Source organism: Eptesicus fuscus, chromosome 8 (genome assembly GCF_027574615.1).
Source record: "Eptesicus fuscus isolate TK198812 chromosome 8, DD_ASM_mEF_20220401, whole genome shotgun sequence".
NCBI lineage: Eukaryota > Metazoa > Chordata > Mammalia > Chiroptera > Vespertilionidae > Eptesicus > Eptesicus fuscus.
In genome coordinates this window covers 92,659,758-92,676,978 of record NC_072480.1, presented here as the reverse complement: position 1 = coordinate 92,676,978, position 17,221 = coordinate 92,659,758, and the positions used below count along the sequence as shown (strand labels likewise).

General features: G+C 37.9%; 1 protein-coding gene and 1 non-coding gene across 2 annotated transcripts; both read left to right on the top strand.

Annotated features, from left to right (window-relative positions):
• Positions 1-1,790: 1,790 nt before the first annotated feature.
• Positions 1,791-16,973, top strand: FRG1 (FSHD region gene 1). Its single transcript, XM_008146234.3, has 9 exons — positions 1,791-2,048; positions 4,714-4,784; positions 7,369-7,494; positions 8,494-8,551; positions 9,865-9,979; positions 11,795-11,899; positions 14,080-14,171; positions 14,920-15,030; positions 16,859-16,973. Exons 1-9 carry the CDS (start codon positions 1,987-1,989, stop codon positions 16,893-16,895), a joined length of 777 nt encoding a protein of 258 aa, XP_008144456.1. The 5' UTR covers positions 1,791-1,986; the 3' UTR covers positions 16,896-16,973.
• On the top strand, positions 3,609-3,741 carry LOC114233290 (small nucleolar RNA SNORA66). The gene has a single exon (XR_003619439.2). It is a non-coding gene; the product is annotated as a small nucleolar RNA SNORA66 (small nucleolar RNA).
• Positions 16,974-17,221: the final 248 nt, after the last annotated feature.

The window sequence follows — 17,221 nt, the reverse complement described above, 5'->3', positions numbered from 1 at the left end:
TAGGATGATCCCACGTATGACTTTTCAACGTTATGATGCAAAAGCAACAGGCATTCAGTAGAAATGGGCGTGGCTAAGCTACGATGTTCCGAAGCTCAGGTGTATTTTTTACTTAGGATATTTTCAACTTAGGAAGTATTCATCAGGACATAACCCCTTCTTAAGACAAGGAGGTTGTGCTGGCTCCTTCTCTGCCCGTTTGAGATGTGAATCTTTCTTAAAGCCACTTGCCAGTTTTACAACCCAGGAATGTCTTTCTCAAGGACCTGGGAGCCAGCCTCCCTTTGAAGCATGATCCTCAAGGGAGCGAGCACCCTTCCTCCCAGTCTCTGGGAGGGCAGGAGCCTAACTTCGTGGGTGCCTTGCTCCTAGTAGTAAAAGTACCTCCTGTCATAGAGGCATAAGAAATTCACTTTTCCTTTGGGTATAACCAGTGAGCACACTCGGCCAGAGCCTCGAATGGACTCTGACTCACTGACTGGAGTTCCCTGAAGACCCTATGCCCAGGAGGCATCGTCCCTGATTTCCAGTTCCTCTTTCTACAAAGTGAAGACTGGGTCAAAGCAATCTGAGGACAGTCACGGATTCCACCACCTTTTCCCATTTGTTTCCACTTGTCCTGCCTACAGTTTACTCCAGCAGCAACAGAGGTAGCGTCTCATCTTCCCAACGCACGTAGCAAATTTTTCAGAGAAACAGCCACACTCGTTATAGTCATCTTCTCGGTTCACATAATTTGTAACTATATTATACAGTTACAGTAGCAGGAAGAAATGGCATAAACATGCTAGGGTTTCCTCTCCTGAAAACAAGAGGCTGCCTTGTAGGTAGGGCTGAATAATCACCAGCTATTTCCTTAGGCAGGTCCCTGGGGCAGCACAGAAGATGGTGTGGAGGAGGAAGCGGAATCAGGGAGGTGAGTTATGAAACTGCTGGAGAGGCTGGAGCAGGCAGGGGAACTGCTTAGGGTAAGTGACTGCGCTGTGAGAGCCTCTCCAAGACCCGCCCGCACGGGGAGACTTCTCCGATATTACTTTTCCACGCAACCTCCCTCCCCACCTCCACCCAGATTCCCGCAGCTCTTGTGAAATCTGCAGCCCGAATTTCGACACGTAATGATCTTTCATTTTATTCCCTAATCGCTTCCTGTAGTACATCACGCAGGTCGCCTGAGTTAAAACACTACAATAAACGCTTATGTAACTGAAAAGGCCTGTAAAGTCGTCCAAGGGCAGAGGATGCTCTGCCCGTGGTCGGCAAACTGCGGCTCCCGCGCGCCACAAGCGGCTCTTTGGCCCCTTGAGTTTTTAGCAAAGGCCAGCTTAGGAGTACCCTAATTAAGTTAATAACAATGTACCTACCTATATAGTTTAAGTTTAACAAATTTGGCTCTCAAAAGAAATTTCAATCGTTGCACTGTTGATATTTGGCTCTGCTGACTGATGAGTTTGCCTACCACCGCTCTGCGCCGCCCCGGAGGGAAGTCGGGCCCAGCCCGCTGGTGGCTGCACGGGAAGGGGGGATGGGTTCACTCTCTCTGGGTGACTGATTTGCTCTCCCTGGGTTACTCTCCCTGGCTGATCGCAGGGTGCCCGCCTCGGGGACCCCACACACCCCGCAGGAGGCTATCCCCACAGAGGCGTGAGAAGTCACCCCGGCTGTTATACCCGCTTCGACCGCCGGAGGGCGCGTCTCCCCGGTTCCCGAACACTCGGCGTTCAGACCCAGCGAACGAGAAGTGACGTATTTAGACCCTCCGCCGCCGCCGTAGCCGGGACAGTAAACAGGAAGTGGAACTCTGGGCCTTGACGTTCGGGTGAAGAGAACCAGCGGTTTAGCTGAGACGCCTCCGGCCGCCGCTACGGGCGTGCGCTTCAGGGGCCGGCGCCTCGTCCCCACTTTTGTGCCTCCCTCGTCCGTCCCGCTCCAGGGGAGGTATCCATCCCGAGCCGGAGCCCACCTTTCTACGGAAGCGTCAGCAGCACCATGGCCGAGTACTCCTACGTCAAGTCCACCAAACTCGTGCTCAAGGGAACCAAGGCCAAGAGGTGAGGCCGGACTCCGGCGAGGCAGGCCTCCCTCTCTTTCCGGGCGGGTCCCCTGGAGGCCGGACAGCTGTCAGTCACTGAGGCCCCCAGCCCGGGCCTGGCGCCGGGGAGGACGGAGGCGGGGACTCGGTCCGCAGGCGGGGAGGCGGGAGCCGAGACGCCCCGCGAGGGGCGGGGATGGGGAGCGGGACCAATGGCCGGGGAGCCGCACGTTTGCCCCCTCCTCCCCCCTGCTCCTCCCCCGCTGCAGTCTGCGGGCTCAGGTCATAACTTCCGGTATTAGGGATCATTGTTTTCACCGTTGTCTCCCTCCACCCTAAAAAAAACTCTTGGTGAATTTTCAACGCAATATGCAGATGTGGGTTTTGATAGGGATATGGGCTCGAGTAGGAACTCCACCAATGACCAATTTTGTGATTTGTGGCAAGTTCGTTAATATCTCTGAGTGTCTCTTAATCCACTTCAGAGGGATTAATGATACTCCAAAATGACTGTTATGGGGATGAAATAAGAGAACATGTGCAGGAAATAATGAGCCTCAAGTGCTAGGCGGAGGGTGTAGGGGTGATGAAGATTTTTAGGAAAAGGTATCTGCCCGCTCCTATCTCCACCTCTTTTTTAACTGGTAGGTTTGCTCGGGTTGACTGTTCTTACAGATGTTAGCATTTCCTCCTGGTCTCGGTGATTTAAAACAGAGTTTTGGGTTCTCTTAGGTGAGATGGAAAAAAAGTGTTCAGAGCAAGCTGAAGCCACTGCCCTGAAAATAAGTCTGCAGCTTTTACTGTGTGAATTCACGGAAGGAAGGGGAGACTTCGCTTCTGAAAATGTACTTTATGATGGAAATGCAAACAAATGTGTCTTATAATTATCATAACTACTGAGCATAATTAGCACATATATAGCACTTTTTATGTGCCAAGAACTGTTGTAAACACTGCATATTAACTTTTTTAAGTAGCCCCTGGGTTTTTTTAAATTATTGCAGTATAACTACATACCATAAAATTCAACATTTTAACGTACAGTTCAGTGGTTTTTTTAGTATATTCACAAGGTACACCACTGTCTAGTTGCTATACATTTTCATCACCTCAGAAGGAAGCCCCTTACCCATTAAGCATTCACTCCTCCCCTTCACTCCTCCCTGTCCCTGGCAATCACTGATCTGCTTTCTGTCTCTGTGGATTGGCCTGTTCTGAATAGTTCACATAAATGTAACCATGCAAAATGCAGCCTTTGTATCTGGCTTCTTTTACTTAGCAAAACTTTCTCAAGGTCCATCTGTGTTGTAGCATGTATCAGTACTCATTCCTTTTATAGCTGAATAATATTCCATTGTGAATGTAGTATCTACGAATACGACACATTTTGTTTATTCATTCAACAGTTGATGGATATTTGTGTGTTTTTTCACTTTGGGGCTCTTATGAATAATAGTGCTGTAAATATTTTTATACAATGAAAATGAGAACAGAACCACCAAAATCTGTGGGACACAGGGAAAGCAGTTCTAAGAGGGAAATTCATAGCATTGCATGCCTATCTCAAGAAACAAGAAAAGTGCAAACTCGATCACTAACTCTGCATGATGTTGCAGAAGTGAAGGGAACCAGGTTTGCTAAAGTAATTGTGGTGATAGAAATGTATTAGCCTCAGAAGCTACTGAGGTGGTTCATTCTATCCTAGTACAGTGTAAAAACAAAAAAAGAAAGAAACAAGAAAAAGCCCCAATAAACAATCTAACTTTACACTAAAGAAACTTGAAAAGGAACAAAGCCCAGAGTGAGAAGAAGGAAATAATAAAGATCAGAGTAGAAGTAAATATTCTTATACAATTACGAACATACTAGAGGCCCAGTGTACAAAATTCGTGCACTGGGGGGGGGGGGGGAGTCCCTCAGTCCGGCCTGTGCCCTCTTGCAGTCCAGGAGCTCTTGGGGGATGTCCGACTAACAGCTTAGGCCTGCTCAATGGAGACGGGAGAGGCTTCCGCCACTGCCACTACGCTCGCCAGCCATGAGCCTGGCTCAGGGCTTCTGGCTGAGTGGCGCTCCCCCTGTGGGAGCGCACTGACCACCAGGGGGCAGCTCCTGCATTGAGTGTCTGCCCCCTGGTGGTCAGTGAGCATCATAGCGACCAGTTATTCTGCCATTCAGTCAATTTGCATATTAGCCTTTTATTATATAGGATGTTTTCATTCCTCTTGGGTCTATACCTAGGAGTAGAATTGTTAGGTCATATGGTAACTCTGTATTTAACTTTTTAAGGAACCCCAAACTAATTTCCAAAGTGGCAGTGCCATTTTACATTCTCACCAGCAACACATGAAAGCACATATCAACTCTCAATCCTCACAGTAACCTTAAGAGTTGGGTTAAATTATTACCCTTATTTTAAAGGTTGGAAACTGACTCAGTCAATTTTGCCAAAATCACAGAGCTCAGAAGTGATATAATCAGCATTTAAAAATCAGGCGGGCTGACTCCAAGTGTGCTCTTAACTGTAACACTATATATACATAATCAGAAATAAGAGCCATGTCGATGTAAATTAATAATTTATAAACCATTGTACAGCTCAAAAGATTCTTCTGAGATTCCACCTTGTGATATTTAAAGTGCACATCAGTATGCCTAAACTCATCTATACAAATTATCTCCTGTAGTAAGAAGAAAAAGAGCAAAGAGAAGAAGAGAAAAAGAGAAGATGATGAAGAAACCCAACTTGATATTGTTGGTAAGTTTTCTATATTCTGAGAAAAGTTAGCACTGGTTGGGATCCCTTTAAAAATATCTTCCTAATTAGAGATAAACAGTAAAAAGAAAGTAGGAGGAGTTTATGACCTATTCATATTTATCTTAAAGTGCTCAAGTATTATTTATGGTTGTAGATTTTTTCTCCAGCACAGTAGGTGTCATCGATGCCTTTCCATCATTATCAGATCAAAGCACAGGAGAGAGGAAACAGCTCTGATTTAATAGACACCATTAGACTACTTAATAGCCCAGATTCTGATACATTATTTTACAGAGTATAGTAAGTCCTAACCTAAAGTTGTCAGTAGGTTTTTGGAAACTGAATTGTAAGTGAAATGATGTGTGGTATAATGAAACCAGTTTTACCATAGCTGATTGATATAATCGAGAGTTAAGTTCCTTCAGCATATTTCTGGTCACAAAAACATCACCAAACTTCCAAATAAAGACCCAGAATACTTCTAATATTAAACATTGAGATAAATACGAGCTATACGTACACTTAAGAAAGATGAATATGAACAAGTAAGAACCTTCTTTTCCAACCCCCTTATTCCAGTTCAGAGTTTCTGGTGGCCAGAGTCTATCCTGAAGCTCAGGATACAAGGCAGGCACCAGCCCCAGACAGGACGTCCTTCCATCGCAGGCACACTCCTACACCCTGCCACACTCACTCACACCGGGACATTTGAGACACGCCAGTTTACCTCACGTGCACATCTTTGGGATGTAGGTGCGAACCTCAGTACCCAGAGAAAGCCCACACAGACATAGGGGAGTGTGCAGACTTCACACACTGGCCCCAGCTGGGAATCAATTTTTTTTTTCTCATCAACTCTAAACGTAACATCATTGAACAAAACAATGTTATTCAATGACTTGCTTTATTTTCTATGAACATGTATGCATCTTAAACCAGTGACTTGTATATCCCTAAAAGAAATACATTCACAGTGAAAATAATTACTTTGTATACAATGAAAATCTTAATTACACATCAAGGTAGTCTATAAATGGCAACAGAAATAAATTGGCCCAAATATATTTAGCCTGTTTTCTAGTTAATTCTTCCATCCTTCCGCACCTATACTTTAGCAGTTCTTTCTCTTAAAACTTGGCAGGTTACATTTTGAAACTTCTTAAGTTATGGTTCCTTTACATTTTATATGATATGGTATAAAGCTAATATTCCAGAAAAATATCACATTTTTTTGAAATAGCAAATCAATAATTCTACAATTAAGGTACATATTTGGGTAGACATCGTATGTGTAGAATATCTAAGGATAGGTGAATATTTAACTGTATGAAGTTAAATGATAGGTTATCCTTTAAGCTCATCTATATAAATTATCTCCTGTAGTAAGAAGAAAAACGATCAAAGGATACATGAATATTTAACTATATAAAAAGCTGGCACAAATTTTCTAAAGTGCCTGTACCACTTTACCTTCCCACCAAGAAAGTATTAAAAGTTCTATTCTTACTCTTTTCTCTCAGTTTGTGGTTTTACTTTTCATTTTCTTAACAGTGTTTTTTTGATAAGTGTAAGTTTGTGATTTTTATAAAACCTAATTCTTTTCTATTATGACAGTCACCTTATTTCTCCAGTCTAAGAAATCCTTGTTTACCCCAAGGTCACAAAGATATTCTTCTACATTTCCTTTTACAGGCTTCATAGTTTGGGGTCTTACATTAGATCTATGGCCTATCTCAAATTAATTTTGGGTATGGTGTGGGGTAAGGATCGGGGTTTGGGGTATGATTTTCCAGGTTTGTATCCAGTTGTTTCAGCAGCACTATTGAATAGACTTTCCTTTCTCCATTAAACTGCTTTGGTATCTTTGTCAGAAATCAATTGATTTTTTATATTTTGGTCTATTTCTAGACTCTGTTCCATCAAGTTGTGTGTTGTTTCTATTGTTTCACGGATATATTTGTCTTGATTACTATCACTTAACCAAGTCTTGAAATCAGGTGATACGAGTCTCCCAACTTTACACTTCTTTTTCAAGATTGTTTTGATTATTCTGTCCTTTACATTTACATATAAATTTTATAATCAGTTTATCACTTTATAGAGTAAAGCCTGTTGGATTTTTGGGAGAATTGTATTGAATGTGGATCATTTTGGGAGACTCAACATCTTAACAACATTGACTCTCAATAATATGCAGTTTTAGTGTAGCAGTCTTCCATGTCTTTTTTTATATTCTTAAATATTTCATAACTTAACACTATTATAAATAGAAGTTTAAATTTCTATTTTTTAATTGTATATAGGTATGTAATTGATTCCTATATATTGAGCTTGTAGTCTGAGACATGACTAAATTAATGGATTGTATCATTGTCAGTGTCCTGGTTTTGATGTTGTGCTATCAGTAGCAAAGTTATGCAAGAGGTTACCATTGGGAGAAAGTGAGTGAAGGGTATATGAGATTTCTCTCTATTAATTTCTGAGAACTGCAAAATAATGTTTTTAGAAAGTAAGTTATAACAATAAGTAAGAACCTTGTGTCAAATCTAAAATACAAATTTTAAATATTGATTTTATTTTTTAGGAATCTGGTGGACAGTAACAAACTTTGGTGAAATTTCAGGAACCATAGCTATTGAAATGGATAAAGGAACCTACATACATGCACTTGACAATGGACTTTTTACACTGGGAGCTCCACATAAAGAAGGTTTGTGTCTGGTAGAAGTGATTAAAAGGAAAGGCCACTTAAAGTTTACATTTTATTGCATTTGTTCACTTAGGTCAGCATCTAATCCCAAGTATATTCCAAAGGAATGAATCTATTGCATTTGACTCTTCCACTTGTTTCTTTCCTCAACATTTACCTCTTATTGGCAACTCCCTCTTTCTAATATAAAAATTAGAAAACATTTTGTATAATTCCAGAATATCTGTGGAAATCAAAACAACATGAATAATTGAAATGATATGTAGAAATAAAAAGAAAACGTGGGTGAGTCAAAGTTTTGAATTCCTTTATTCTCCAGACCTTTTGCTGAAACTAACCTGGAACACTGTAAACAATTTAAGTTTTTTCATCCCCTTTTAGTTAATCAGAGAAAGCATTGAGAGATGAAGTAATTAGGAAATAAAAAGCAATATCTTTTGGTCTGAATGGCCGTTTGAATTAATTAAAGCATTTAATTTTTTAATTATGACATGGTTTGTCCATGTACTGACTGCATTTTAAAACACAAAGAGAAAATATCTTGGAAGTGACTAAATAAGCATCATGCTGACCTATCTTATTAAGCATGTAAAACGAATACGGCACTTATAAGAAGATAAAATAGATCTTGGTAATATGAATACTGCATTATAATTACATCATAATGTAATATTTTTATATTTAATTTTTATATATATTTTTTCATTGATTTCAGAGAGGGAGGGAGATATAGAGAAATCAATGATGAGAGAGAATCATTGATTGGCTGCCTCCTGCATGCCCCACACGGGATTGAGCTCGCAACCTGGGCTTGTGTCCTGACCGAGAATTGAACCATGACCTCCTGGCTCATAGGTCAGTGCTCAACCACTGAGCCATGCTAGCCAGGCTACATTTAATTTTAGAAGAAAATTACATTTTTTAAAAACTGGAGACTATCTTTACATGTATATTTATAACAAATGTCAAATTTATTTCAAAATGATTTTTCTCCTGTAGTGGATGAAGGCCCTAGTCCTCCGGAGCAGTTTACAGCTGTCAAATTGTCTGATTCCAGGTAAGTTTGAGTTGAACTATAATTAATAATCTTTTATTTTAATTTTATTAAATTTTTTTAATATATAGCTAACGTAAGCCCACAGAGTAATTTTCACTTTAAAAAGCAAAACAATATTTTTGGAAAGTGTATTTTATGATATTTAATAAACTATAACATTATTTATATATCCAGTTAATATGTAGGTATTATTAAATTACATTTTCACCCTAACCGGTTCGGCTCAGTGGCTAGAGCATCAGCCTGCAGACTGAAGGGTCCCAGGTTCGATTCTGGTCAAGGGCATGTACCTTGGTTGTGGGCACATCTCCAGTAGGGGGTGTGCAAGTGGCAGCTGATTGATGTTTCTCTCTCATCGATGTTTCTAACTCTCTATCCCTCTCCCTTCCTCTCTGTAAAAAATCAATTAAAATATATATATTTTTTAAAAATTACATTTTCAATAACTCCGTCTTTAAAAGAGAAAAGCCCCAGATAAAAGCATACATTATGATTCCTAGCAATATATAATACTATGCTGGGAAAAATGAAAATGTTATAGACCAAGTAAGATATAGATTAGAAAAATCCTGTGACGAAAACATACCTAAAACTGTCTGCTATTGCTATGATATTTAAACTCACTGGTTAGCAATCAAGAGACAAATAGGAAGGTAGAAGAAAGGAATATTGTTGAAACCAGCAGAGAATGTTACATAGTCATAAAAACCAAAAGGACATTTTGCTCACTATTTTTACAATCATTTTATAAGCTGACCTTTTTTTTTCTCAAAATGCAAAAGTACAGAATGATGCTTTGTGTAGTAGAACAACTAAATTTCATATTCTAGTAATTGGCTACATCAAGACAATAATGACTTGTGTTATATTATCATTAACCTGTACATGAGTATAAAGTTAGTCCTCTGGCATCACAGGGGATTGGTAAGCTAAAAACATAGAAATCCTATTTTTCTTTAAAAAAAAATAATATTAAGATGATTATTTCTATACTTTCTTTGAATGGCCAACAAGTACACCGGACTTTTAAAGAAAAATCAATAAACACAAACTTCTTTTATATATTTTAAGAATAAAGAATTTGGAAAATATTTGCTATATAATATAGAAGCTATAATGCTTGTAATAAAAGTAGAATATGACATTGTATGTATAGAACTACACTTTGCTATATGGTAGTCACTAATCATTTGTGACTTTTGAATATTTGAACTATAGTCTGAATTTTTATGTACACACACATTATTTTTATGTTCCATATTTAATTTTCTTCCTCTCAGTTTCTAACATCTATCTTGTTTATTAATCTGAAGAATTGCCCTAAAATCTGGCTATGGAAAATACCTTGGTATAAATTCAGATGGACTTGTTGTTGGGCGTTCAGATGCGATTGGACCAAGAGAACAATGGGAACCAGTCTTTCAAGATGTAAGTGCTATTAATGTTTATAGAAAGCTTCTTGTCAATGTAAGGAATCTCTTTTAAGGATAAATCAACAATTTTATACACAGAAAATAACCAGCAGCACTATTTATAATAGAAAAAATAAACTTTAAAACATCTATAATAGAACATTATATATCCATTAAAGTAGTATATATAGAATTACACTGTCCAAAATTGTAGCCACTAGCCACATGTTTCCATAATGATAAATTAGCCAAGAACCCCCCAAAAAGAGATAATTACTTAGACTCGTTCCTTCTTGCCCTGAATTAAAACCTCTGGATCACTAACTTTCTAACTTTTTCACTCTGATCCAATGAGAAAAGACATTTTTCCATTGCATATTGCAGCCTAGTACACACGTGTATAACTGAAACAAGAGTTGTACTTGGCAGTACTTATTTATCTACATGCTTACACTCTGATCTTTTCTCTTCTACCTCTGTTTCTATCTCTTTTTATTTTTTCCTCAGTACTGGTCAGGACCCACTAAATTCATTTCATGAACTACTAATGGGTTACAGCCCCTTATAGATAGAAGATCCTACCAATATACTGAGATGCTCATAATAAAAATTGTATCAACAGAAAAGGCTGTTATATCAGGTCAGGATGATGAGTCAGATACTAATGCTCATAAAGGGGCATTCATCTCACTTTATTTGGGGGAAAGACATAATGTTTTTAAATTTTAAATTAAAGAGAGTCTTAAAAGTCCCTGATGTAACAAGTAAAACTGGATTGCAGAAAGTAACTAAAAGATCAGCAGTACAGGTTTAAATCACCTGGGAATATACAGCCATATCCAAGCTCACCCAGGGTCATCCAGATGACAGAAAACCCAGCCCTTGCCCAGCTGGCATGGCTTAGTGGTTGAGTGTCGACCTATGAACCAAGAGGTCACGGTTCAATTCCCAGTCAGGGCACATGCTCAGGTTTTGGGCTCAATCACCAATGTGGGGTGTGCAGGAGGCAGGCAATCAATAATTCTCTCTCATCATCGATGTTTCCATCTCTCCATTCCTCTCTGAAATCAATAAAAATATATTAAAGAAAAAAGAAAACCCAGCCCTTCCCATCTTGAGTAAAAAATTAGATCCATGTTATTAGCACTTTCATAACTGGATATGATATAAGGCTATTAATACATTTTTATAATTATGTTTGTGGATATTTTTGATGTTTAAGGTATTCATTTTTCTAAAAGAATCAACTATATACAACTTATGATTAAACTTTATGTAAGGAAATATAATTAATAAAATTTATAATCTTGGTTCAGATACACAAGAAAATAAGTTATTAAAGTTTTGTTTATCAGAATCAGATAATACATTGTGAAATAAACAACTAAAAACAATATGAATATTTCTTTCCATACACGAAAGTCTCCCAGACATTGATTCTTAAAGTTCTGAACAGTAAACTCAAAGGCCCCAAAAGCTAGCTTTTGTATGATACAGTCTTATGGAGAAAATTTTTACTTAAAGCACAACTGTTTGAGTAAACTATTATTTTTATTATTTTTATTGTGTTTAAAGCTATTTTTTTCAAACTCAACTAAATTAGTAATATCCTCAATAGATCTTTTAGACCAAATGAAATAATTCTATTTCATCTAGTTAGAATTTAGTCTTACTAATAGAATATACTAGAAATATTTATTGTGGTTATCTTTAATTAGATTATAGGTGGTTTTAGTTTTCTCTATTTTTTTTCCAGGTTTTTTCCAAATTCTTTTTCCTGAATCCTTTTGCAGATATTGTCATAACTATTTTTTATTGTTATTTTATGTAGGGGAAAATGGCTTTATTGGCCTCAAATAGCTGCTTTATCAGATGCAATGAAGCAGGCGATATAGAAGCAAAAAGTAAAACAGCAGGAGAAGAAGAAATGATAAAGGTAATCATGACATTTTTCTATAGAATGTCACATATGATGTGACCACATCTCTTTAAAATGTTGAAAAGTAAAAAAATAAATTAAATTAAATGTTGAAAAGTCATTTACTCTCACTTGAAAGACTTATTTCATTGCTTTTTATACTGTGCTCCAAATAAGCCTTGTTTTTAGTTATAAATCCCATAACTGGTGGTGTGTCTGCACATTGTGGAAGAGAAATTACTGTATAAGCTCTCTTGCTATTATCTCCATGTATTAGTATCTTTTTCTGAGTACTTGCACGTTCTTAGCCCTATCTTTTTTTCTTATCTGCATTTTTTTTTTAATCCTCATCCAAGGATATGCTTATTGATTTGAAACAGAGAGAGAACATTGATTGGTTGCCTCCTGTATAAGCCACACTGGGGATCAAACCCACAACCTAGGTATGTGCCCTGATGGGAAATCAAGCCCAAGACCTTCTTGGTGCATCAGATGACGTTCCAACCAACTAAGCCAGCTAGGTGGGCTAAAGCTTAATATTTTAAATAAATAAATATGAGCACATGATTCCAAAATTTTCAAATACAAGCATATATAAACATGTCTCCCATCCTCCTACAGCAAACATGTCAAATCGCAGCCTGCAGGTCACATGCCTCATTTATTTGGCCTATATTAGACTTTGAGTTCGACATGCTTGTTCTACAGCCTTCTGGAGTTTCAGAATAAAAATATAAATGTTGGAAATTTTCTACTTTTTTACACTAAAGTTAGCCTCCTTTATACACTCTTTTAGACACTGATTTTTTTTTTTTCCTTAACATTGTATTTTGGAGCTTTGCCCTTATCATTACATTGAAAGCTTTTCCTCTCCTTTTTGTTTTTCTTCCGCTCTCTTCTTTTTTAACATCTACATAATATTCTATTTTAGGGGTATACCATAATTTACTTAATCAGTTCTGTATAAATGGGAATTGGGTTATTTCCAGTCTTTTGCTGTTATAAGGAGTGCTGCAGCATGTAACTGTGAATGTGCGTCGTTCTGTGGGTGTGTGAGTACATCCCAGGGTGAGTTCCCAGAAGCACAGCTACAGAGTCGAGGGCTATAAACCTCTGCAGTTGTTTACAAACTGCCAAGTAACCTCTATAGGAGTTGTACTAACCTACACTCCCACCATCATGTAGGAGAAGGTGTTACTAGGCTGTTTGAGTTGTCTAATACTTGAGCATCCGTGTTGCTAGTATAAAATATAAAAGTCTTAACAGAATTTTTCAGAGCTCTTGCCCTTAAATTCTGGATCTCTTTATGAATACGTAAAAGTCTTTACATGCATCTATCAAGTATCTGTACATGCTTTGTATTAAACTCCATGTTATATATTTGATTTTACTTTTTAAATGTTCTTGGCTTTCATAATACTCAGTTTTAGTCTTTCAGTATTTTTTTTACTTTGAAAACATCACTTACCTTTTAAAACAAGAATAATACCAGGAACTCTTCTCTTCATTATTTGGAGTTGATTGGTGGAAAAAGAAATACCATTCTACACAGCACAAAAATTTAGAAATCTCAGAATATTTTCCAGAGTTTTATCAAAAGGTATTTTCTCCACCAAAGTCTCAAGTAATTTTCATCTAAAACTTAGATCTTAAATGCTGATTCTGTCTCTGTTCATTTATGGCAATGGATAGTAAATGTCAGTCAAAACTTAAGAGGATGTAAGAAGTATTTAAAAGGGATAAATTCCAGTTAGATAAAAACAAATTGTGTTAAGTTAAAAGTTTGAATGTATTTGGTAATAGCCTATGCAAAGTAAAATACTACTATCTTAGGCTTTCAATGTTATGAAATAAATACTACCTGATAGGGATAATTTGGTCCTCCTGTGTTCACTTTGAGGCCAAAATTAAATTACTGCCTAATTGTTTAGCAAAATCTGATCTGCAAAATGTTTTTCAAATGATTTTCTTTAGTGTTTCTGATGCAAGGTTCTAGAGAAACATATAATAGCAATGATTTATATAAATTCTATATAAAAATAAAAACAGTATCTAGAACCTGCCATTTTCTGAACCTAATTGCTAAGTTAATGGTTTCCTTCTTTTGCATAAGAAATCACCAAGACTGTTCTTGTGTGATAAGAGGGAAAGGGGGAAGATGAATGTGTAACTTACTGGGTTCTCATTTCAATGTCCAGATTAGATCCTGTGCTGAAAGAGAAACTAAGAAAAAAGATGACATCCCAGAGGAAGACAAAGGAAATGTTAAACAGTGTGAAATCAATTACGTGTACGTAGTCTTTTCCTTTTAGACATACAGATCTGACAGTGAAGTGCTTCTCAAGGTGCCGGAAATAAAACACCTGAAGGACAGGAAAGAGGCAGCATAATGTAAACTCTAGAACCGTGGTCGGCAAACCACGGCTCACAAGCCACATGCGGCTCTTTGGCCCCTTGAGTGTGGCTCTTCCACAAAATACCACGGCCTGGGCGAGTCTATTTTGAAGAAGTGGCGTTAGAAGAAGTTTAAGTTTAAAAAATTTGGCTCTCAAGAGAAATTTCAATCGTTGTACTGTTGATATTTGGCTCTGTTGACTAATGAGTTTGCTGACCACTGCGCTAGAACAAAGCACTGAGCTCAGTGCTTTTCCTTTTCACAGTCCTTCAGTTTTCCTGATTATCCTGCCAGCTTCCAAAGCTAAGTCGCCTGGCCTCGTGTGTCCTCCCAGTTAGTTAGTAGAATGGCTGTTCCGTGTCAGTACAGAATGGCAGCCCTACGCTGTTCCATAGCCAGGACACGGACTCCAGCCCGCATTCCATGGTGGAGGTGAGGCTGTGGAGAGCTGCCAAGCAGCTGCCCTCCTGCTGGTGGGCACTAACTAAGAGCATCAGTATTTGAAAAGCTGTATGTTATTAAAGAAATATAATTGGGGTTTTTTTTTAATAAATGAAAACTTAAAAAATATTTGAAAGTGCATCAGTAATCAGGTATAATCAAAATTTGAGATATTTTTTCAAGAGAGATATTTTCTTAACAGAAAGAAATTTCAGAGCTTCCAAGACCAGAAACTTAAAATAAGTAAAGAAGACAGTAAAATTCTTAAAAAGGCCCGGAAAGATGGATTTTTGCATGAAACACTTCTGGACAGGTAGGTATATTTTTACTTATTTCCAACTATGATTAAGTACACAGTAGAAGTGGTAAATATAAAACCCAATGTTCTTTTTCTTTTTTTAATCCTCACTCAAGGATATTTTTCCATTGATTTTTAGAGAGAGTGGAAAGGAGAGAGAAAGACAGAAATATCAATGTGAGAAACACATCGATTGGTTGCCTCTTGCATGAGCCCTGACCAGGGCCCCTGCAACTGAAGTATGTGCCCTTGACTGGAATCAAACACAGGACCCTTCGGACCACCGGCTGATACTCTATCCACTGAACCAAACTGGCTAGCCCAATGTTCTTTCTGAATTACTTGTAGTTTTCAAATATTTATCTTTATTTCTAATTTGTGAACATGGTAATATTACCCAAAAAGGACATCGTAAGTCTGGGAAAAGATCACCAAGAAAAACTGTCTAAATATAGTCAGATTCCAAGTAATTATATATTTTGTTGTAAGAAATTCAGATCTCACTGAAATTACATCATAAATTTATTTACAACATCTTTTTATAACTGTTAGAAGCAGGCTAAAAAGAAGTCATTTGACTCTTCAAAATTCAGTTCTGTTAGAGTGGCACAGGTTCCTAAAAATGAGGTAAATATAGGTCAGTTTAAAAATTACTAAGTATAAAATTAAATAAGTGAAATTGAGGCACTGTTATTAAGTCGAATTCAGAAGTGTACAGGATATTTATCTTAGCACATTATTGATATTTATTACTGTTTCTATTAAGTAATACTCTGGATTTACAACATTAAAAACTGAGTAGAGAGGTTAAACTTTGAGCTTAACAACTAAAATCAAAGAAGTGCCAGATTAAGGAAGAATTTGCTAATATGCCACTCATTCAAGTCCTATGTTGCAAAATTAGTCTTAAGACATTTCTTCATATTACTTGATAAAGACAGTGTATTTCCTGCTAACTAGTTGATCGAGTTATTACCTGAAGTCAGTAAATGATGAAAGAATTTTTCCCAGCTAAGAAAATTAGCATCTAGTTTCTAGTTCTAAGAAATTAAGAACGAGGTATTAAAAATAGTCAGGTTATAGACTCAGAAGAAATAAAATAAGGTTTATAGTCTATGTCCTGTAACTTTTATCTCTTAACAAAAGCACAACATTGTTAAATAGAAGTTTGGGCATGCTTAAAATCAGAGGTAATTAAAATTGCTCATGTGGACTGAAAAAGTCCTTAGGCACATTTGTTAAAGATGAGGAAAAGACTTTCATAAGAATAGAATCCATTTAGTATGAAACACTAGAGGCCCAGTGCACAAATTCATGCACCAGTAGGATCCCTTGGCCTGGCCAGTGGGATCGGGCCAAAACCAGTTCTCCAAAATCCCCCGAGGGGTCCCGGACTGGGAGAGGGCGCAGGCCAGGGACTTCCCCCCTCCCCCCAGTGCACAATCAGGGCTGGGGAGGGACCGCGGGAGGGCTCCAGGGCATGTCTGGCCTGTCTTGCTCAGTCCCTATTGGCTGGACCCCAGCAGCAAGCTAACCTACAGCATCTTCCCCCTGGTGGTCAGTGCACGTCATAGCCAGCGGTTGAGCGGCCTTAGCATTGTTACACTTTGATTGGTTGAATGGCCCACCGGACGACCGTACACTTAGCATATTAGGCTTTTATTATATAGGATAGACTTGAACAGTAAAGTTTTAATTAAAATATCTTAATGTAAATGGTGTGGTAATATAATAACCAAAATTGAGAACACAGTTTCTAAGCATGGGTTTATATTTAGTAGCAGTTGACTATATATGGAATGTTTTACATAGATTAATTTTTATTATTTGTCTTTTTAAACAGGAGAGCCAAATTGAAAGCTGATAGATACTGCAAATGACAAGGGTTTTTGTCTCTGTCGTTTGTTTGTTTGTTTGTTTTTCTGAATAAAATAATCAGTGGAAGTGTTTTTATAGAGTTCTAGGGTTGTTGTGAAATTATTGCTAAACTAGTAGCAACTTTAACCAAAGTTAACCAAGTTCCGCTGAGCTTCTCCATGGATGTACTTTTAGTTCACTGCAGGGTTTCCCATGGAAATGAAGCTTGGAGGACACACCTAAAGTGAGTGCCACAGAATTCTTCTCTGTTCTGAATTCCCTGTCACGAAGCAGTTGTGCTGCTCTATGAAACTGATGTTTCGTGTGCAGCTCGTGGGATCCATCTTAC

What these genes read in the sequence shown, in the direction of transcription:
- FRG1 (XM_008146234.3), top strand. Translation starts at nt 1,987, where the DNA reads ATGGCCGAGTACTCCTACGTCAAGTCCACCAAACTCGTGCTCAAGGGA. An exon ending in AACCCAACTTGATATTGTTG is followed by an intron (nt 4,785 to 7,368) that starts GTAAGTTTTCTA and finishes TTTATTTTTTAG; the next exon opens with GAATCTGGTGGACAGTAACA. An exon ending in GGGAGCTCCACATAAAGAAG is followed by an intron (nt 7,495 to 8,493) that starts GTTTGTGTCTGG and finishes TTTCTCCTGTAG; the next exon opens with TGGATGAAGGCCCTAGTCCT.